General features: G+C 29.6%; 2 protein-coding genes across 2 annotated transcripts; one reads left to right on the top strand and one right to left on the bottom strand.

The window, feature by feature from the left end:
• Positions 1 to 1,178: 1,178 nt before the first annotated feature.
• Positions 1,179 to 5,676, top strand: LOC110649799 (putative receptor-like protein kinase At3g47110). Its single transcript, XM_058148508.1, has 3 exons — positions 1,179 to 3,950; positions 4,238 to 4,689; positions 5,496 to 5,676. Exons 1-2 carry the CDS (start codon positions 1,262 to 1,264, stop codon positions 4,681 to 4,683), a joined length of 3,135 nt encoding a protein of 1,044 aa, XP_058004491.1. The 5' UTR covers positions 1,179 to 1,261; the 3' UTR covers positions 4,684 to 4,689; positions 5,496 to 5,676.
• Positions 5,677 to 7,420: 1,744 nt separating this feature from the next.
• Positions 7,421 to 9,916, bottom strand: LOC131180797 (S-norcoclaurine synthase 1-like). The gene is made up of 4 exons (XM_058148510.1): positions 9,437 to 9,916; positions 9,105 to 9,352; positions 8,036 to 8,360; positions 7,421 to 7,844 (listed from the first exon to the last, which is right to left on the bottom strand). The coding sequence occupies exons 1-4, from the start codon at positions 9,692 to 9,694 to the stop codon at positions 7,599 to 7,601; spliced, it is 1,077 nt and encodes a 358-aa protein (XP_058004493.1). The 5' UTR covers positions 9,695 to 9,916; the 3' UTR covers positions 7,421 to 7,598.
• Between the last annotated feature and the right edge of the window lie 14,919 nt (positions 9,917 to 24,835).

Genomic DNA, 24,835 nt, shown 5'->3' with positions numbered 1-24,835 from the left:
ATTAATGTGATCAAAATCCAAACCCGTTTAAAATTTATTCTTAACTATCCGAACTCGTCCTATACCCAATTATTATTATCCGAAAAAAACCCGAATCCGTTTAATTTTATATATTTTAATTAATATTTTGTATAAAAAATTATTTTAATTAATAATTTATATTTTAAAATTTTAATAATTTCATAAAATATTTAAATTCTATTTTATATAAAATAAAATATATAAAAATTTATAAATATTATTATAAAAATATATATTTTATATTTAATTAAATATTTATATAAATGGGTTCGAGTAATGGATATTCAATAAATAAAACCCAAACCAGATCCGAATTCGCCACATGTATTATTTTTCAAACCCAAACCCGATTATATAATATCCAAATCCGTCCTATTAGAATTCAATCGAATCTGATACCCGCAAAAATCCGGCCCAATACCATCCCTACTATCAAGGGAAACATGCAATTTACACATTAATTGATAAGTTCAACTACAATTTTGGAATTATAGAATAGTACATTTAGGTGGATCCGATATTAATATTTTTGGATTTGATAAAGTCAAGCTATCTTGAATGGAGTTGGGTGAATTTCATCCCAATTAAATGCACGCCATCAACGGTCACCTGCAACACTTGCGAAAGAACTCTCCTTAATTAAGCTATCGTAATTTTAAAATGGCTTTTCTAATAAGCTGTGATCTACATGAAATGTTCAACTCATGGAATGATTCTCCTAATTAGTTAACTAATTAAACAGTAAATCAATTCTTGCAAATCATGAAGGTAGCTGTCTGATTTTGCTCTAATTTCAGGTTGATTTTCGTAACTCTTGTATGTCATATATGTTCGATAATCATATCTCTTATTATTACTCAAAGATGATCACTGATAAAGAATAAAAACAGCCGATCTAAGTACAAAGAAGCAACTTGTACATTAATTGATAAGTTAAGTGTTCAACTACAATTTTAGAATAGTCATTTAAGTGGTCCAATATCAACTAGATCAAGACAAGCTATCTTGAATGGAGTTAGCTGTATTTCATCCGATCCACTTCAATGCCTAAAAAGGACGCCCCACCAACTCTGGCCTAAGGAAAGTAATCTCCATGAGCCATCATAATAAGCTACAGTAATTTGAATTTTTCTTGGCAAATTAATCTGTGCAACACGTCAACTCCATTTTTGTATATTTATATATACATCACGATAACCATTGCTAAGCAATCTCCCAGTAACCTCTCACTCCCAACCAAATGAAGATTTATAATACTAGTTTGCTTCAGCTTTTTCTTGTTTATCTTCAACTAGTTATTTTCCTCTCCTTAAACTGGCAATTCATGCAAGCTCATTCTTCAGGAAATGAGACTGATCAGCTTGCTTTGCTCAAATTCAAATCAGGGATAGTCAGTGATCCACATGAAATCTTCAACTCATGGAATGATTCTCTCCCTTTTTGCCAATGGTATGGAATCACTTGCAGTCGCCGCCACCAGAGAGTCAGTTCAATGGTGTTAGAAGGCCACAATTTGATTGGATCCATATCACCATATATTGGCAATTTGAGTTTTTTAAGAGTCCTAAACCTCCGAAACAATAGTTTCAATGGTCAAATTCCACAAGAAGTTGGTAATTTGTTTCGGTTGCAAAGGTTCTATCTCAACAACAACACACTAGAAGGAGAAATTCCAATCAACTTGACCCACTGTTCCCATCTCAGGATAATCAACCTGGTAGTGAATAAGCTAAGTGGGAAAATACCTGCAGAGCTTGGTTCTTTGGCAATGCTTCAAGTGCTTCAGATCAGTATAAACAATCTGAGTGGAAAAATTCCACCTTCCCTTGGCAACCTTTCATCGCTTATCATCCTTGCTGCAGCACAATTGCAGTTGGAGGGAAATATTCCAGATGAAATAGGCCAATTAAAAAGCCTAGATTTTTTCAGTGTTGCAGAAAATAATCTATTTGGTATATTCCCTTTATCCCTTTCCAATATCTCATCTCTTAGAACGATCGGAATTACAAAAAACAAGTTTAGTGGTAGCCTACCAAACAACATAGGGATTACTCTTCCAAATCTCCGACAGATTGGTATTGGATACAATTTGTTGTCTGGGTCAATTCCAAATTCCTTTTGCAATGCATCCCAATTGGAAAGAATCAGTCTTTCCGATAACAATTTTGTAGGACAAGTCCCAAATTGTCTAGGAAATTTAAGAAGTCTTTGGTGGCTAAATGTTAATGAGAATAATCTAGGATATAATTCCGCAAGTGACTTAGCCTTTTTAACATCTTTGAAAAATGGTAGTAGTCTGAAAATGTTAGATTTCAGTTCAAACCATTTTGGAGGTGTTTTGCCCATCTCTATAGCCAATCTGTCAGTTCAACTTAACCAGCTGTATTTTGGAAATAATCAAATCAGGGGAATTATTCCTGAAGCATTAGAGAATCTCATCAACTTAATTTCATTGGACATGGGGCACAATCTTTTCACTGGAGTCATCCCTTCTTCTGCGGGACAATTAAGAAAACTTCAACAGCTGAACCTAGAACAAAATAGATTGTCAGGTCAGATCCCATCCTCTATAGGCAATCTCACTCAATTGTTTGTACTTTCCTTTTCGCAGAACAATCTGGAAGGGAATATTCCTGCAAGTATAAGAAATTGCCAGAATTTGCAATATTTGGATATTTCAGGAAATAACCTTAATGGATCTATACCCATGGAGGTTCTTCGTATTTCTTCCTTATCTCGATACTTAAATTTATCACAGAATTCACTAACCGGTGACCTGCCAGTAGATGTGGGAGAGCTAACAAATATAAATACCATGGATGTCTCAGGAAACATGCTTTCCGGAGAAATTCCTGGAACCATTGGGCTTTGTTTAAGTTTGGAATATCTCTACATGCAAGGAAATTCTTTCCAAGGAATCATTCCTTCATCTTTGGCTTCCTTGAAGGGACTCCAGAAATTAGATATTTCACGAAATAATCTCACTGGAGAAATTCCAAAAGACCTGCAAAGTTTAAGGTATCTATTATATTTAAATCTTTCTTTTAATGATCTTGTTGGTGAGATTCCAACAGAAGGAGTTTTCAGAAACGCAAGTGCAATGTCATTGATGGGTAATACTAAGCTTTGCGGTGGTGTGCCAGAACTCCATCAACCAAAATGCCCTACTAAAGCAATGAAGAAAGGAAAGTCCACTGCTATTAAGTTAGCAACCATAATTCCTTGTGTGATTTTCTTTGTCCTGTTGATGTTGACCTTCCTATTTGCTTATCGAAGAAGAGTATCAAAAAAGAGCTCGTCTGCTGCACCCATGGAAATTGATGGCCTTGTAAATGTATCTTACCGGAATCTTTATGATGCAACAAGTGGATTCTCTGCCCATAACTTAATTGGATCTGGCAGCTTTGGTTCAGTGTATAAAGGATTTCTCAATCAAATGGAAAGACCTGTGGCTATTAAGGTCCTCAAACTTGGAGCAAATGGTGCTTCAAAAAGCTTCATTGCAGAATGCAAGGTGTTAAGGACAGTGAGGCATCGGAATCTGGTTAAGCTATTAACATATTGCTCTAGCGTTGATTACAAACAAAATGAATTCAAAGCTCTAGTTTATGAATTCATGGGTAAAGGAAGCTTGGAGAAGCAGTTGCATCACGATATCCACAGCGATAATCAGTCGATAAACTTGAATTTTCTTCAAAGACTGAACATTGCAATTGATGTGGCATCTGCATTACATTACATTCACGACCTTTGCGAAATTCCAATCATTCATCGTGACATGAAGCCTAGCAATGTTCTTCTCGATGATGACATGGTTGCACACATAAGCGATTTCGGTTTAGCTAAACTCTTCTTGAACACCAACGATGCATCTCAAACTCAAACCAGCACAATTGGAATAAGGGGGACCATTGGTTACATGCCTCCAGGTAACATCTAAACTAGTTCTACTTTTAATTAATGATAACAAAAAGTAAACTTTCATTTTTTTTAAAAAAATTGTAATTTTGTAAATTATACATACATTTTCTCATATCAGTGTCAATTGCAACAACCAAATTTGGTATGGAGTCATTTAGTTATATTCATATATGTGCTCATCAATTATTTAGTTTTTCTATTGTACTTTGTTTGCTTGCCAATTGATAGTCCTTTGAGTGTCACAACATTGATGTGCAACTTGAGACATTACCTGAATAAGTTCTATAAAATGCAGAGTATGGAATGAGTGGTACTGCATCAAAAGAGGGCGATGTGTATAGTTTTGGGATCCTTGTATTGGAGATGTTCTCAGGAAAAAGGCCAACAGATAAAATATTTGAAGGCCATTTAAATTTGCACAACTTTGTGAAGGATACACTGCCAGAAAGACTAGCGCAGATCACGGACCCAACCCTTCTCTCAAGTGGAATAAAAGAAACACCAGCAACAAATGCTAGAAAAGATGTGCAAATAGAAATACGTGCAGAAGCAGAGTCAACCAATAATGGGAACCTGATCCAAACAAGCATTGCTAATGAGAAAGGTTGCTTGCTTTCGGTATTCAAAGTTGGAGTAGCATGTTCAACAGAATCACCCAAAGACAGAATGAATATGAGGGAGGTTGTTAAAGAACTGCATTTGATTAGAAGCACTTTCCTGGGAATTCGAATCTATGGATAAACGCAGGCAAGTAAATTGCAATTGTCTAAAGTTTCTTTGTCTTTTAATATAACCAATAAAATTGATAAATGTTGTTGCTGATAATCAATTAAAAACAATTTCTTGTCATTTTATGAGTTATGGGTCGTTTGAAGTCAAAATGTTAATATTTTTCAGAAAAAACTAATTTATTTAAAAATAAAATTTATTCTTTCAACTTTAAAATGAAATTCAGGTTAGTCAAGAGTTGCCACCTATTAATATAGTTGAAAATACTTCCTTAAACAAATCCATTTTTTCAATTAATTGTCTGTTATAAATTTGAAACAGATTACTAGAGTAAGTATGAATTACCATCTCTAGACCCTGTTCGATAATATTGGTTGTTTTAATAGCGGTTAATTATTTTAGTAACTGTTAGTTATTTATATAATGATTTAAAGCAAAAATATTCGGTAAAAATAGCTATTGGATTGGTTGTTAAATATAAACTAGTTTATCATCTTGTTGACTTTAGTCAAAACGCTCCTTTAATCTCTAAAAGCTAGAAAAAGTAATTTTTCATGGACTGCTTCCTCAACCTCTAAATAGTAGTATAAACATTATGCTGCCGAACAGTATAAATAAGAGAGATAAAATTTAACTATAAAAACAGTGACTAAAAGTATAGTTCAAAATGCTTCCAGGATTTCAATTGATACATGAAATTTTTTTCTTTTTTATAAGCAAAAATTATTACATGAAGTTGTTAATATATTCTTGCTTAATTAGAATTCTTCTCCTTTTGTCGCTCATATTGACTAATTTTACTAATTTCTTTCTTCAATTTTCAGGAGAAAAACATTTACTGAAGAATTCAGAAGACTAGCTCCTGCGTCTCCTTTACTAAGCCCTTGCAAAGTAAATAAAGTTGTATTTATATTTTTCTGAACATCTCTTGTTGGCACAAGAAAACTTCCAAGGCATGCAGTTGCCTTTTATTTTTACCATAAAGCGATTATGTATGATGTAAAACTTTGGCACCATCATATATGTATGTATGCTTTTATATTATGTATGTTCTATTATATATGTATGCTTTTACTAATAAATTGATGTGCCTTAATTATCAACCATCATCATTAATTTCCTTTTTTTTTTTTTTTCTGGATACCACATGTATAAACTCGTCCATTTTCAGTTGTCTTTATCCTTTCAAAATTTTTTAATAAATAAAATGATATTATTTTAAATTCATAATTTATTAATAATTTATATATATAATTTATTAATAATTTATATATATTACAATCATATATCCAAATCCCTTATTTTAAATTTATTTTTTTCCTCTTTTTATTTTAGTTTTGTTCTTCTTCGTGCCATTATATCTTTCCTAAATTGTTATATATATATATATATAAGTGATACTTTTTTATAGATGTGATCATATTTTAATTTATTTTTTTAAATATCAGGTACTTTAATTTGTATGAATTATCTAATTTTAATAATATATACATTTTAATTATATTGATCTAGAACATTATAATTGGTCTATTGTTATGAATTGTTTTAATAAATTTATAAGAATGAAAGAAAAGATTTAATTAAAAATTTAATTTTATTGACAAATAATGTAAAATCAGTGACGGATCATCGATGGATTTTCGATGAATTATTTTAAAAATAATCAAAATTAGTGATAAATTAATGATGGATTAGCAACAGCATTGGCAAATTTCTTTGACGGTCATGAGATTTGGCAATAGTGACCACGTCACTAAAATAAGTGATGGCAAAATAACGTCGCTAAGTTTGTCGCTAAATGTAGCAAAGGCGAAAATTTTTTACTATTAACGAAAGTATCAGTAATAAATTTTTGTCCATAAAAATTCATCATTAAGCCTTCATCAACAAAAATTTTATATCCATATTTGAAATTTTTTTTTTTTAGTGTTATATAAGGATGAGCATTCAGTTAACCGAACCCAATTTTCAGCTAAATAAATTATTATTCAACTCTAAAAATATTAACCGAGCCGAACCGAACAGAAATTGAATCGAAAATATTTGATCGGTTATCGAAAAATAAAATTTATATTATCAATTATTCAATAAAATATTAATAAATATATATTTATAATCCTTTTGTATTTATAGAAAATAAAAAATGAGATTTAATATTAATAAAATAATAATTATAAGTTAAATATTATTATAAAATTATAAAATAATAATTACAAATAATATATTGTTAATAAAATTATAATTTTTATATTAATTAATAAGAATTCAGTTATTTCGATTAATTTAATTATTAAATCAAAGATAATCAAATCAATAATAAAATTTATAATTTTTGATTATTACTAATAAAAATTAAACAAAATTAAATTTACTCTTATAAAAATAATTAAATTCTATCAGTTTAATTCAATTATTCGATTATAAAGCATGATATATATGCATTATTGTTGAAGTATATTAGAGTTGAAAGGAGCTCCCCACTTGATATGGATATGTCTGTATATACTTGTGTTGTTCATGTTGTGGGCTTTGTTTGAGTTGAGGGTGAATTGTGCTCCTCGTTTGTGTATTGTTTGTGCTTGAACGGGTTGGGTTAAGTTATGCTTTCCAATGGGTTTCTTGAGTTGGGCTTCTTTTGTGAGCTCTCTTGTTAGGCTATGTACAATTTAGTTAATAATTAAGCAACTAACTAAATCAAACTGTAATTTGTTTCAGTTACCATGTAATTTGGATAAAGCGAAGAGAAAAATCAAGAGAAATAAAAATAATAATAATAATAATAAGGTTAATGATATATATGTTTTCTGTTATTGGTAAAATGGTAAAATAGTACAAATTTAAACAAGGCTTCAAGGAGAGAAGCTTAAGTTAATAGATCAAAGATCAAATTAACAAAATTATTCTACCAAACTGGGCAAAAGCTTTCTTCAGTGTACCAATTTCATGTGACCCACTAAGCTTTTACCATCAAGTTTGCTGCTCACAACCAGCTTCACAAATTCTTCATGTGTTAAGGACTTGTAATTTGGTGTCTCTTCCTTAACAAGATCTTCCAGAGGTGCTATAATGCTCTTCAAATTTGGACCATGAAATGCTGCAATTGAAAGCCTTTCGTTTTCTGGGTTTACAGCAGCTCTGTGCTCTATGCTCTTATATTTCCCATTGCTCATTATCTGCTTCAATAAGAATCGTGGATTTGAAATTCAAAATTCCATTTTCGTGTTATTGAGAAATTCAAACTCAAGATCTCTCACGTTCCTAAAGATAACTCCAATACTACTAAACTAAGCTCATTGATGGATAAAAATAATATTAAACTGGGCCTAAGTACTCTAAAGAAAGTAGCGCAAATGATGTTAATTACCTCAATGATGTCACCAATATTGACAATAAAAGCACCAGGGATGGGTGTGATGGGTACCCATTTACCATTTTTCTTGATTTGTAATCCTTGAACTTCATTTGCTTGAATTAACAATGTCAATCCAGTGGAATCAGAGTGAGTATTTAGGCCCATGACCTTGTTTGCCTCTACACAAGGTGGATAATAGTTCATTCTTATCGCTTGTGTTCCATCTTCAAATATGCTTCTAAGCTTCTCTGGGTCTATCCCCAAATTCCTGCCCATCAACCGCAACAAGCATACTGCAACTCTTTGCACCTCTGATGAATACTTGTCAAAGGTTGCTCTAATACAAATTAAGTGACCAACATAAAACAGGAGACTCAATAATAAAACAACACCATGGGCATCAATATATAAGCCAGGAGAGAATAAAACAATAAAAAAACTATGGATTTATAGCTAGACTATCAGTTGAGATTATGCATTCAGTTATTTTTCTATTCAGTTTTTAATAAAAGGTTATACTTTATGATATATTATTATATACTATTAATAAAAATATTACATTTTTATATATCAATATATAATTCAAAATCTTTTTTTATATATTAATAATTAAAAATTAGAAGGTTAATTAATTTAATTATAATGTTTTAAAAAACATAAAAATATTTAATTTTAATTATGAAAATTAGCTTAGTATTTATAAGTTAATTTGAACTTATAAATATTTAAAATTTTTAAAAAGTTACGTGTTTGATTAAAGTATTTATAAATGACTAATAATTAATTTATAACCATATTTATTATTAAATCAGAAGGTTAATGATAATCAAAAGTGGATATACTAAATAATTTAGATTTTTAATTATAATCGAATGGTGGTTGCCCTGTAATCATTAGCTCTACTGGCTTCCCTGTCAATCTTAACCAACTAACTATGATCAAAATTAAATTGATTTATATGAAAAAATTAAAAATGAATAAATAGTAATCTTGTAAAAATTAAATGAAAAACAACCCGGAAATCAAAATGAATCAAATCGTGATATAATAGAATATATTTCCCTTTAACAAAATGATTTACCTAAAAGAAGTGCGAGTAGTAGGCCAAAATCGCATATTTCTTATTGAGGCAGGCTTGGAAAGAAGGAAAAGCATGTCACCCCAATCAAGCTTTTGCTCTTCAGAAACAACAAAGGCTTGCCCATACCCTTGAATATCATTTGGCAGCTGAGCACAGGACATCTTCTCCTCCAATGGCAGCTTAAAGAACTCTTTTATCTCCATCTTCATATTCTCTATCACTTCTGCTGGAACCCCATGATTTATCAGCTACATCAACCATTATTTACAGTTACTTCAGAATCCAAAAACACAGAGAATTCTGTTAAGGGTAGATGGGATTTTAATGGATACCTGGAAAAATCCCCAGTTTTCGCAGGCCCTGTGAAGCTCACCCAGTTCATCACCATGGCCTGATTGATTTCGAACCAACTTGCTCATATCAATCACTGGAATTTGGAGAGATTCATCCATGGAAACCTCGTCAAATTCCAGGTCAGGCCGGATGTATCTGTGTGGTATGTCCTTGAGCTTCTTGGAAGCAAGTGCCTGCACATTCTCAACAGGAAGAGAACCTCCTACGTCCTTTGTCCACCCTTCTTCGTTCCCCATTTCTCCAATATTCCTTACTCTTTTTTTTTTCAGAGATAATCTACCTTATTTAAACAATTCTATATATCCATGGACAGACCTATTCGTGATATCAATCCAACTAAAAATGAAAGAAACTACACCCATTGGCCAAGCACTTTGTCATTAAAATGAATAAGACATTTATTTCTTGTTGATGGTATAAAAAATTTGGTGGAATCTGACCTAAGCATTGATTCGGCAGTTTTGTATCTTGTGGAAAGTTGCCTCATTTATAAGGATCAATCTAAGTTAGATGGTATGATCGTGTTGGCAGTTAGTGAATAGGGATCAGTTGGTGAAGGATCCAAACTCTGAAAATTTTTAGAATATAATAGTTTTATTTTGATCATAAAAATTAATCTAAAAATTGTAACATTTATCAAAGTCTTAGACTAAATTTATCTATAAAGTTAAGAGTTCAAATACTAAAATTATCAAAAGGGTTTTACTGCATACCACCATGGCCTAACTATAAATTAATCTCATCTCATCCATACAAATAAGTAAAGACACCACGTAATAAAAAATTAAAAAAAAAAAGCAATTGCTCAACTAAACCAATTAATCCATCAAATGATTTACCTCATTAAACTTGAATTTAAGTTTATTTAAAAAAAATAAAAAAGAAAATTCAAGTTTCAACCTATTTTACATTGTCTTTTATCTATTGGCTTGGCTGGACATTGCAATATGAGGTAATTTCCTGATCATCAAAAACAAAAATCGTAATATTTCCTCTTTCGTATCCCTGATAATTGCGATTTTGTTGCAATTGGGTTATGATTTGCCATATAGACAAGCCTAGATATGCATGCTACAACCGTCTACCCTTCAATTGAATTTATTATTAAAAATTTTTAAATTTTAATTCCATTTCATAAAAAATTCTTTTAACACGGTAAATTTTTATATTAAAAAAAATTTTACTAAACTATAACATGATTTTTATAAATATAATTTTAGTACTTTTCAATAAAGATTAATCTCTTTTCTATTAGCATATTGTTATAATGGTATTTGTGCTTTTGTTATAGTTCAGTGATTAAAAAAGTCTATATTTTTTAAGTGTGAGTGAAATCAGGTAAAAAGATATTCTATTATTCTTTTCAATCCTAGAAACTCGATGCAGTTTATTAGAAGAATTTTTATAAAATAAAATTAAAATTTAAAATTTTTTTAATAATAAATTAAAATTAAAAAACAAAAAAAAAAATCAGAAACCTATAAAATTCTTAAATCATAAAGCACCCAAGTTTCCAATAGCACAAGACGACGATAGAATCATCCATGCACCATTATTAATATATTGTAGTAGAAATTTTAATTAAAATTGAAGGGGTTACTTCTATGCAAGTCACAGTCCTCTGGTTTCAAGAAAATTATTCCCTAGCTAAATCCAGATGTACGATCCAATCATGCATACGTCTATGCGTGATATGACTAAATTATGTCCTCTGCTTGCCGACTACTCTCTCTCTCTCTCTCTCTAATTTCACTGTACTCTAATTCTCACTCTCATATAGATAAAAATAAATAAAATATATGTGAAAATTATACTATTTAAATTTAAATTTAATTAATATATTTAATATTTAAATATATTTTAAATTTAATTAAAATTTATTCTCAATTATTTTAATATGTCTCAAATTTAATTATTATTATTAAAAAAATATTAAAATTTATTTAATTTTATATAATTTAATGAATAATTTACATAAAAAATATTTTTATGTATAATTTATATTTAAGAAATTTAATAAATCTATAAAATATTTAAGTTTTATTTTTTAAAATATAATATATAAAAATTTATAAATATTATTATAAAAAATATATTTTATATTTAATTAATTATTTATATAAACGGTTTAAATACCTAATAGTCAAAACTCAAACCCATCACAGATATTATTTTTCAAATTCGAACCCATCTCAAATCTAAATTATATACTATTTAAATTCATCTTATTAGGGTTTAATCCAACTGGATATACATAAATATCCTATCAATTGCCTTCTATACTATCATAACAATCTTTGTGCCCTAGATTACTCTCTTCGTCATCGTCGCTAGTTTTCTTTATAAGTTTTAGGTTTACTCATTAGGACCACACATAGATACATGTCCATTGATTATTGGATTGTCATTCCATATACGATATTCTATATAGAATTATTATTTTATTATATAATTTTTCCTCGTATTAGACTTAAAAAAATAAAATAAAATAACTTGGAACAAAATTCAAACTTAAATTTTTTTCGAAACCAATTATTAAATTGTCTCCTTTAATTGAAATATGTGTAGTTGATTCGGAAATTAAAACTTTGTTAATTTGTTGTGCTTAGTCACACAATTTTTAATAAAATATTATACGAATGGGAATTTATATGATTTATTTTATGGAAATGAAATTGTGCTATACGGAATTTTTTATGCCATATTTGGCTTACTTTTTCTTCTAGTTTTGATATTCAAGGGAAATTTGAAGGGCGCAGGACGTCATCAATTCTCCTTTGCTGTTATTGTTCAATCTTTGCATAGGAGTTTGCAACAGCACGTTAGGTTCCACATGCCTTGCTTTAGCTATTTTTAATTTATTTGCCCATTGGCTTTCCTAAATTGCAAGAACAATGAACAAAGGAGATCATGGATGTGTGTGTATATAAGTGCATATGTACACATCAATATATATAGGCTAATTAGATGTGAAGTGTGTGTAAATTATATAAAAATAAAAATTATATTAAAGTTATCATGATTTTAACAATGATCTATTTCTATTATTAACTCATATGTGCATGTGTTCTATCTATTAATAAAAAATTAAAGAAAAAAAGGCTAAATCTTTTCACTAATTGTTAATTATATCTAAACATTTTGAGCCACATATCTAAATCATTAAAATTAGTAGTAATTATTGCCGTCCCTCAAAATTTATAGCAGCAAAATGGAAAAAATAGTAAATTATTATTTAATTCATTTTGTTATTCACAATAAAATAAATTGACTATAAATTATTATTTTTTTTAAAATAAATTAAAATTTTTCACCGTAAAATTAAAATTTTTTAAAATAAATTAATTTGTAAAATATGAAACTAAAATTTTATTTCACCGTCTAGTAAAAGATTTTTCAATAATATTTTTATTATTTTATGGATTTCACAAAAATTACTATACTAATTTATTATTAATGTTATTTTACGTAGAAGTAATAAATTTTGATGTGGTTCATTAATTTGATCTGGATATGTTGGATTTATAGTGACTTGTAACTTGTTTTAATTACATAAAATTTGAAATAATTTGAACTTAATCACTCGTAAAATTAACAATATAATTAAAAGTTAAACTCAATAATTTATATAATGTAATTTGAAAATTAATTTTTTCAACTAATTAATATTTTAAGTCAAAATACTCACAATTCTTATATTAAGTTGTTTTCTTTTTTTATATAAAAAGTTAGAATTCTTATATTAAGATCTATTTGAGATAAATTTCAGCTTGCCTTTGATATATCAAGTAATAAAGGATTTCGATAGAATGAGGAAATATCACTTGAAGATGTACTTAGATGGTTGGAAAGGCTTGAAATTGTTTAATGAAGCTGAAGTCTCAAGTAGGTTCTTAGTATGTTATTTCATAAGGGTTTGTACAAAGATAAGAAGTTGATTGACCAAGAAAACTATTTTCCTATAAAAGTTTTTCAAATCCAAAGTTTTAAATAAGTTTCATTCTTCATGATTAAGATTGTTAAAGCTCCAAAATGAATTTTTAAATGTCCTTTTGAAACCTCAAATTTTGATAAGCATAAGCAAAATTAGATGTCTAATTTTGAAATTAGACAATTAATTTTCTTTATGCCAAAATTGGCCCTTAGACAAATAATTTTGAAATTAGACATCTAATTTCCTCATCTCCATAGACCTGATACATATCGCAAAAGGACAGAATTTTACATATCAAATCAAACCAGTTTCTTGATATTTGTGACTCTAACAGCTAGTTTTTCAAATGACACTATAAATACATGATTTTTACTTATGTTTTAGTATTGAAAGTCATACTTTAAGTGAGAAATTCTAAAGTTGTTCTTGAGAGCTTTTAATATTGAGCTGAAATTGTTCTTGAGCATTTTCTTAGCAAATCTACTCTCTCATTCTTTAATAGCCATTCAAATCTGTAAATTTGAGTTGAGGGTTACTTCCAAACACAATCAAAATCCTTTTCAAAGGAGTTGTAAAGATTTCCAAGCACATAGGTGAAGCTTGAATTGAGTTTAAGAATGAGGATACTCCTGTAGAGGTTGGCCAACCACCCATGAAGCTTGTTGAAGCAAAAGGCTTTACTTTTGTACTTGAAAAGAGTCACTTAGTAGAGAGGAAAGCTCAAAGAATGATTTTTGAGAAAGTGGATATAGGCATTGGAGACCGAACCATTATGTGTTCAGTCTTCTCAACCCTACTCTTAATATTTGAACACTTTAACTTGCTCATTTTGATATATATGTGCTGAGTTATTTGCTTAGATGTTTACTTCACACATTAGTATGATTTTTAAGTATGGCTGATGCTTGAATAAAGTTGATTAATTTATTGAGTTGTGATCTTTTTTGCCTGTGCTTTATTGTTTCAAAGCTTCAAAAAAGAGGATATATTGCGTGTTTCGGCTGTTATTGTTTGAATTAATTGTTGAGCTTCTTTGCTACACTTGAACACCATTTCAACACTCATTTAAGTGTCTAGCTCTAAGCAAGAGCCAAAAAAATTAATTATAGTCCACTTCACCCCCTCTTTTGGATTCTTTTTTGGGACAACATTTTTTAAAATATTAAGGAATATTAATTATTTTTTTCTAATTTTACTCTTATATCTACCAAACACAATAATTTTTTTATAATTTGCTAAAACTAATTTTATCATCTCTTTTAATTATGTGAGATAAAAGATAATTTAGTCAAATTAAGAATTATTTTCTTATAATTTAAGTGATTTAGTTATTTTCCTAATCAGTGTAAAAAGAACCTTAAACAATAAATAAAAGTGAATTGTGTTGTTTCCTTTTTTCTTTTTATTTTCCCCTTAAGTTATAATAAAATATGTTTCCTTCTTTGCACATTCCTCTTTGTCCTGAGCTTTATTGCGAATTAGTCAATTCCCGTGTCCTGCCCAACCCTTGGAACAATTTACAATTATTTTCTTTCCAATTGAGCTATGCAACCATTTTAAACCAAACATTTCACAGATGACTCAAACCAGACAAAAATTACAATTATTTAACAGCAGCCATTAGCAATAGACATTATTCTAACGTAATATCTTCAAATAAAAATATAAGTAATTGCATAAATAAATGTTGGGAAAGGTTGGCGATGGAATCAATGGTGATTAGTGATGGATGTAGAGATTCAATTTGGGAGGTCCAATTAAAACATGGACCTTTTCTTTCATATTAGATTGATAGCTCATTGATAGATGCATTTCATATAGTCATTTAGATTAAGTTTTATAGTCATTTTATCTATTTATTAGTCATTTTGAGTCAATTTTATTAGTTATTTACTTAATTTTACATAATTTTCAATTTTTTTATTAATTTGTAATTTTATTTTTGTTTTGTAGACAAAATGATGTTTTGAGGGACCAAAAGGTAATTTTGCAAGTGAGAGTGAATTCCAAGGTCTAAAAGTGCAAAAATTGAAGTCTAGAATTAAAGATTTTTTAAAGACTGCCAAAAGTTACATAATGAGCTGCACAGCCTATATAGTTTGTGCCCAAAAAATCAAAAAAATTCTTAAGTTGTCAAAAGTTATTGTTATAATAAGCATGCAAATCTAAGACATACACACAAATCACACAATATAGAAAAGAGAAGAATAATAATATAGGATTTAACGTGGTTCAACCGTAAGGTCTACGTCCACAGGCAAGACAAGAGAAAAAAGTTCTACTATGATGAAAAGAGTAAGATACAATCACTTAGAACTCTCAAACCTTAACCCCAGTGTGTTTCTCAAATATCTCACAACTCTAACGTAAAGGGTATAATATTACAATATTTATGCTGGTCCATACCGCGGAGGTGTTGCTCCCGCACCCCCAAGGGGATCAGTGGTAAGCTTCGAGCCCAGACCTATCGGCCCATGCCCTTCGCTGCTACCACAGATCTCACTTTTTATCCCAATCAAGTTGCAAGGCAAAACTATCGGATCGGATCACAATTCAGATCCATGAAAAATATATCCAAAATTCAAACCACAAAAAATAACAGTTGCATAGCCTAGTGCATAGGCTATGCACTATCTAATGCAAGAGACAGGTGAAACATTGCAACTCTGCCAAAGTGTGCATGGCTTCCTGCATAGCTTATGCACCTTCACAGAGGATGAATTCAAGCTTGTCAAAATCTGCATGGTCTCATGCATAGATTATGCAATAGTTTATGCAACTGACTAGAAAATCTCCTAATCTTGCCAAAATGTGCATGACCTTCCGCATAGCTTATGCAAATGCTTATGCACCTTCACAGAAACTCTGTGAAGCTTATAGAAACATGCATAGGGACGTGCATGGCCATGTAAACCTGTCTTCACTCATTCTTTCGAGTTCTGACTCTGTATAAGATATTGTATGGGCATAGTTTCAGCCATGCAATTCCTCATTAATTGACTGAAGAGGCAAGTTTTTGTCACACGTGTATGACCTCACCAAACACCATTTTAATCCATTTGTGGGGTTGATGTCAGGGCATATAAAAAGGCATTATTACCTCATTTTGCAAATGAGGAGAGAAAGATGGAGAAAGCAGGAAACAAAGGAACTGCCAATTTCGTTATTTTCCATCTAAAGCTCTAATTCTTCTTCTCCACCATTTTCTACACTTCTTGCATCGGGTTTCTTCAATTTTAATTCTCTTTTCATCTTTTATTTCCTTATTTTGCTAAAATCATTGTATCAAACATGAGTAATGAGTAGTTCTTTTTAGATTCTGGAGTTTGGTATATAATTTTTGATATATTTTGAGGATTTGAGTTGATTTATCCAGATTTTAGAGGTATTATGAGGTTTTATCCATTTCTTGTGTACTTAATGACATGTTTAGTGTAGGATCCCATCAAGTATTGTTCTTAATCATTGATTAAAGCATTGAAAGGAGAAAACTCAGTGATCGATAATCAAAAAATTGGACTTAATTAACTTAGATCTATAAATAGATTAAAGATTAAAAGGATTAACAGATTGATTAAGGAACCTAATGGGTCTTAATTAATTTTAACTCTATGAAAGTAGGATTAAATTAATTAATGCACTTTTTGTCTTACTCGAAAGAGTATTCAAAGGATTTAAATATTAATCTCCTTGACACCCATAATTTTCATGTATTTAGATAATCAATTTAAAATTCCAAACAGCTCAAATATGAAACCCAAAACTCCGGAATCACCTTTTTATCATTGTTATTCGTTAATTTTTATTGCTTATTACTTTAATTCTTGCCATATTTCATTTTACTGCATTTATTTCTTGCCATTTTAGTGATACTTGCCATTTAATTAATTTCTTTACTGAACTTGCATCTATGCATGTTAAATCTACAATCTCGTCATTTAATTAATTTTTAGTTTAAATTTAATTCATATTAGTAAATTCTTATATCAAAAATTCAATTTATAACACAACTCTTCAAGGGAACGATAACTTTCTTGTACTACTTAAACGACCCGTGCACTTGCGGTTGGTCTACATCACTCTATATGTTAGACCACATTCTTGAATTAGAATGAATATTTTCTATATTAATTATAGGTTACTCAACAATTATTTAGGTGCTGATTGAACAGATTGATTGACAGATAACTATAATTTTATTATGGTTGATATTTTTTTATAGAATCGTCTCATATAACTATAAAAATAAAAACATTCAATGAACATAGGGTGAAAAATAAGCACCAAAATTTTTTAAACAAAATTGACTTGTAAAAAATTAAATAAAATTGTTGTTAATTTAAAAATACAATAAATATTTAATAATATGAATTATTAAATTTAAAACATATTGATGGTTTAAAATTAAAATGTTTATCCAATTTATCTGAAAACAGTAAAATAGAATTATAGAAAATAAAAGGCTAAGATGTTATCCGTCACAAAGGAAAAACCTATTGATAAATTTAGCAGCAATTTAACTCGATATATTAGTTTTTACTTAGTGACGGAATTAGCCATTGTTATATTTATTAAGAAATAATTAAACACAACATCATTAAGTTGTTATAAATTAGAGACGGCTTAGCTATGGATTTTTTTTTTAATATAAACTTAAATTATAACGATGGATTAGACTAATATAGTTTTTCTTTTTAATTTCCTTGTGATTTTATAAAATTATTTTAGTAATTTTATTATAATATATTTATATAGAAAATTATTATTTATAATTTCTATTGATAAATTATTTTTTAATAATATTAGCACAATATTATTAAACTTGGTGAAGTTGGGCCAAGATACAGGTGGGTCTGTCGTAGGGATCGTCAAACTTGGTGTGGCAGTGGCGTGATGGTTAGTCAACAATGGGAAGGGAGAGGAGTCTGGAATAGTTTGTTGGTGTTCCAATGCTACTAGGAAGAATGGGTCGGAGGAAGGAAAATGGACTGTGGGTTGGTGAGAAGTTGAGGGTGCGGTCAAAATGGGTTTTTGGGGAGCTCTATTTTTTGATTGAAGGAGACTGTGTCTAATTAAATAACTTGATTTTATTGCTGAAAGTTGTAAATTTTAACTTGACAATAAAAGCAAATATAGCAATGACTTATGACTACTATTATGACAGTGATTTTCGGCAATTGCCTTATATTCATTATGTAGTAGTAGTATCAGCAATTGATATGAAATTTAATATTTTTATTATTTTTAAAAAATCATTTTCTAAAAAACTTATTATATTTTATTTTAATTTTAGCTTTTATTCAAATAAAAACTAAAAGTAAAGTAATTTTATGATCACGATATTCCTATTATAAATATATTTTATTTAAATCATTTGCATCAAAATTATAAATTTCAAACTATATAAGTTAATATAATGAAAAATTTTATAATAATGTTATTTTAAAAAATATTAATTAACCGTTTAAAAGATATATATATATATATATATATATATATATATATATTATTTGGACGTATATCAAGGAGATTTTTGTATTTAATGATTATAGCTATTATTTTTTTAAGTATGTGATATTTACTAATTATGATTTCATTTAAAAAAAAAAGATGGAGTGAATTTAAGAATTTTGGGTTGAGAATAAATTTTATAAAGCCCTGTTCGGTAACAACTTTTAAGGTAACTTTTAATGTTTTGATCAAAGTCAAAATAATACTTATCTCATTTATACCGTTCATTGACATAGTATTTATACTAGCTTTTAGAAATAGAGTAAGTGGTTCATGAGAAGTTATCCCTCCTAACTTTTAGAGGTTGAGAGATTGTTTTGATTAGGATTAATAAGATTTTTACATTTAACAGCTAATTCAATAGCTATGTTTACCGAACATTTCTATTTTAATAGCTATATAGACAACTAATTACTGACAGCTAATATCTAACAGCTAATAGCTATTGAAACAACTAATATTACAGAACAGAGCTTAAATTTCAGCTTTGTTATTCCAATTAATTGGGACCTAATCTCTTTGCAAAGCAAGAAAGAAATGCACAAAATATTTATTTTATCATTAGTTTGCTAAAATCTGTTTGTATATATTTTTGTTACTCAGTTTTCAATTATTTTCATTTGGTTAAAATTTTCTTTTAAAAGGTTATCTGGGCGACTATATGTCAGGACCCAACCTATGGGCCGGACCGGCACTAGGACATGGGCCAGCCTAAAGCCCCCGAGGCCCGTAGTAAGCCTAACTATTCATTAATCCAACTCTAAGGCCCATTTGGGCCCAATATCAAGAAATCAACCGGACGGAGTCCGGCCATAAAGTGGACCTTTCAACGGGGAGTTTTTGGCTCACCCGACCTGTAAACAAAATATATCATCAATTGGGGAGCTCAGCTCACCCTCCACATACTCATCAGCATAAAAATAAATGGGAGCTCAGCTCCCTCATCCAATCCATCAAACAGGCATATCATTATATGTTTACAGGTCCAACATTATAATAATATTACAGACCAAAATCAAATAAATACTTCTAACACATGCGGAAATTCTAGGAGTTAATAAAATTACACAAACATTGATAAACAACCTGCGAGGAAAGGAAGCAGGTTAACCTAAAAAATATCCTCCTATGGCCTGGAAAAATATTGAACAGGAGTGAGCATTCGATTCAGAGAGTAAAATATCAATTTTAACCATAATCTCTATAACTATCTAAAATCAATGCACCCTGTAGAGTGAAATGCAACATCAACAACATTTTCACATCGTAACATCAAAAAGGTAATTTGGAGCACTCACACACCCTGTAGTATAAATCATAATATATGGGAGCTGATCCCCTATACAGCTCTCTTAAATCCAACCTGGTGCCAGCGAAGAACTCAAGCCGGACTTTCGCTTAATAAACCAAATCGGGGGTCCCAGCGAAGAACTCAAGCCTTGACTACCCCCCGAAGGATCAGGCCCCAGCGAAGAACTCAAGCCGTGACTACCCGTCCTATCCATAGTCCACACCACATCACACGCACGCCAACGCACGCACACTGCTCCAAATTACCACAACAATATCCATGGCACTTTAACAGTTATCAATGCAATATAAATCGTGCCTAAAGTTTATCTACATAGATATATGCATATAAGTGATGCATGGGCATGCTTGAACATATAATAATAGTGAAATTACAATTAAAATTAATATTTTACTCACAGACTTAACAACGGTTATTGTGGCGGCTGGGCGGAGGAAGAAGGCTGTCCCGGCTCACCTGACAATTACATTACAATTATTTAATACAAATGACTCAATAAAAATCAAGAAAAGACCAAGTACGTCCTAAGTTGTGTCGAAAATCCGGTAGAGTCTCCCCTATACCTAGGACCTACCCAACCTGTAAAATGGCTCAAAACACACTTCTATATTCACAATCCATATATCCATAACTCAATCACATCACACAGCCCCTCCTGGGCCCATCAAATCAGTCATTCATCACAATATGTAAAATTTCAATTTAGTCCTTATAATTGATCATTTTTGCGAAAACTACCCAACCAAGCTCTAAAAATTCTAAAACTTTGCCCCGCGGTCCTTAGCAATATTACTAGGCTATTGCAAAAAGAATCATAATTTTCTGAGCTACCACGAATATTTTATGGATTTTTAATCCTATTTAAGCACTAGAAAATTACGAAAAAGCAAGGTTCGGGTTTACCTTTGCCGATTCCGACTTCGGGAACGCGCTCAGGATGTCTGACAATGGGGGGGGCAGCCAAAACTTCGATCCAATTCGGAGACTTTTCCGGTAATGGGTCTGTCTGGCCGGAAATTCACAGACCCGGTCAACTGTCGAATTTCCTCGAATTGAGGATACCTACACGAAGCCCACAACACGGGGGTTAGTACATAAATTTTTCAGAATTTTCTAAGCTCATTTAATGCTCGAAAAAACACTACGAAGTTCCGTGGGACCCACCGAAAAAAGGTGTCGGAAAAATTCAAAATTTATGTCGCCGTGAAGCTCTCGACGAGTGGAGCGCTCTGGTACTCTCGGTTTTCTCGTGGGATTCACGGTTTGCGAGAAATCTAGCCCGAAAGTCAAAATGGGCTAAAACTTCCCGAGCAAAAATTGGACAAACCGCTTGATGGATTTCGGCGTTCTTGGTGTCTATGGAAAGCTCTCACCGAGTAGATGATTTTAGACACAAGACTCGATCCAATTGGTGGCCGAATCGGCCGGATTTTGGCCGGGAAGTTCAGGCGTCGCGCGCGCTGCGCGTCCTTTCTGAGGCCGTTTTCCGGCATTCCAAGCGGCGACCGGCAGTGGGGGAGGACCGAGGTGGGGCGCCGGCGAGGTGGGAAGGCAGGGGAGGCGGCGGCGCGGCAAGGGGAGGAGGGAGGAGAGAGAAAAGAGAGAGAGAGAAGGGAGAGGGGTCAGACGCGCGCGGGAGAAAGAAGGGAGAAAAAGAAAAGGCCGGTCCGATTCGACCGGTCCGATCCGGTCCGGTTCGATTCAGCCGATCCGATTCAGGATACAAAATTTTAAATTTTTTACTCTGCCTCGAAACCGAAAACGAGGTCCAAAAATTTCGAAAAAATTCCAGAAAACTCAGAAAAATACGTAGACTCCAAATATATTTTTAGTTTTGCCACGTGGTCTTTAAATAAATTTTTAAAAATCATTAAAGTTTATATTTTCAGAAAATCGAACCCGATTTTTAAAATCCGAATAATCTCAAAAAAAATTCCTAAAATTTAAATAAAATTAAAATACCAATAATGATCATAAAATAATAAATTTTGAAATTTTGGGGTGTTACACTATACAATAAGGATAATGTTTTTATATAATTTTTATTATATAAATAATAAATTATTTCAATATTCATAAATTTTAAAAAATCAAATTATTAAATTAAAAAAGAAAACTAAAGCTCCATTAATTTCCTAAAAAATAACTTTGTATATAAAAATTGTTTTTCATAAAAAATAAAAAATATATTTTCTATAAAAATAATTTTTGTTGTTTGATTGGAATGTTGAACTAATACTATTTGTTTATGTCATATATGTATAAGTATTTTCACATTTTAATAAAATTATAAAAATTTAGAAAATAAATAATAATTTTTTTCTTTTGAAAAGAAAAAGTTATTTTTATTAAAAAATAATTTAATTTTTCTTTTAATTAAAAAAATATTTTTTATTGACATTTTTTTAGATGTCTCAATTAAAAGCTAAAAAAATACAGAAAATAATTTTCTATAAAACAAATACTTAAATTTGAAATTTTCTACTCCCTCAAAGATTTAAAAAAAAAAAGACCAATCTTATTAAACTATTATTGATTTCATATAAAAATCAAACCCATTATTTATGGTTTTTCCGTTTCTCCTCATCATTTTACTTTCTTCTTATTTCTTGCCCAACCTATTATTTATGACTACCCCATTCTTTTTTTTACTCATCTTTTACTTTCTTTTTATTTCTTTCTTGCCCAACCCATTACTTCTCCATCTTTTACTATTATTTATTTATTTTTTATTATAATAGGGTGTGCGGTTTCGATGTAGTTTGGGGTCTGTCTAGAAATTGATACCGAACTAAAATTTTGATTTCGGTTTAATACGGTTGTCAGTTCTTTAGTTTTGGTTTGGTTCTGGTTCTTAAAATAATTTTATATAATTATTTCTTTAAAAAGTCATACTTAATTAGCATTTAAATTTTGAATTGAGTTATTGATACATAATATCTCATATAATATATTTTTTAGCTATTTCTAAATTATATAATCTTTAACTATAATGTACACATATAATTTAGAATTAAATATATTATATCATATAACATTCTATCATATAATTTATATTTTATCTATTTATTAATTATATAATATTTAACTATAAAATACAAATATAATTAACAATTAACATACATATAATATAATAGTACATTTATAATTAAGAATTATAAGATAATTTAATATATTTATAATTAAAAAAAATAGAGAAATGAAGTATAATATTAGGTTGTATTTAGTTCATAATTATATATATATATTGAAAGTATATAATACATTTAAAAAAATGAAAAAATATATGTATAAATTTTATTCTCGGTTTGATTTTATTTTAATACAATTTGGGTTTGATTTCAGTGCGATTTCAATTCGATTTTTAGTGAAAATTAGAACCTAACGAAAGTATAAAAAAACTTCAGTTCGGTATAGTTTCTATCGATTCTATTTTGTTCTTCGATTCGATTCTCCCAAAAAAGTGCACAACCCCAGCATCTTATATAAATTCGATTTTATATAAAAATAATTTTATAATCAATAAATTAAATATTTTATTAAAATTCATATAAAATTAAATAAGATATGTATAATAAATACAAAAATTTAAATGTAAATATTTAATCTATTTATTTTCACTGTAAGTTTGTGGGTCTGAACCAACCCATAGAACAAGTTATAACAATTTCCCTCGAATTTGTTCAATACTATTAATCATAATCAGCTATTTCACCGATGAGTTAAATGAATTACATAATTTTTATATATTTCTTTTACTTTTTTCATTTTATTGTTTATTTTTTATATTTTAATTTATTTAATTTTTTAATTATGATTATTTATGTGTTTTTTGCAATCATATATTTAACAATGCATTCACTTTTAGTATTTGGCCATTCACTTTCTGTAAACATTATACGTGGCTTATCGTAGTGACTCACTGCATCAAAAATTTCTAAATTATTTAATTCGATAACGATTATAAATAAATAATTATTAAGCTAACTTGATTTTACATGTATATGTCAATTTTGATTCACTAAATTAGATGTAATTATTATTAATATTATAATTTATCTTATAATTAATAAAATTAAAATAATAGAATAAATTTAAACAATATATATATATATATATATATATATATATATATATATATATATATATATATATATATATATCACCCTCCTAAAATAAAGTCAGAAAGTCAAAGATATTTTCAGCATGGATAATCGAAGCAAGAAGTATTTTCAAACATGGCAAACCTAAACAGGGACTCAACAAGCCGAACAAGAAGAAAAGGACTAAACAATAGCTTTGTTCGCTTAAAATGGTGTACAAAACTCTTACCGAGCAAACACACACACATATATATATATATATATATATATATATATATATATATATATATATATATATATATGATATCACCCTCCTAAAATAAAGTCAGAAAGTCAAAGATATTTTCAGCATGGATAATCGAAGCAAGAAGTATTTTCAAACATGGCAAACCTAAACAGGGACTCAACAAGCCGAACAAGAAGAAAAGGACTAAACAATAGCTTTGTTCGCTTAAAATGGTGTACAAAACTCTTACCGAGCAAACACCCAATAATGGATACAACGCAGATTTCTTGG

This window comes from Hevea brasiliensis, chromosome 6, assembly GCF_030052815.1.
Source record: "Hevea brasiliensis isolate MT/VB/25A 57/8 chromosome 6, ASM3005281v1, whole genome shotgun sequence".
Taxonomy (NCBI): domain Eukaryota; kingdom Viridiplantae; phylum Streptophyta; class Magnoliopsida; order Malpighiales; family Euphorbiaceae; genus Hevea; species Hevea brasiliensis.
Note: the sequence above shows the minus strand (reverse complement) of the source record. Positions and strands in the feature narration are given on the sequence as shown.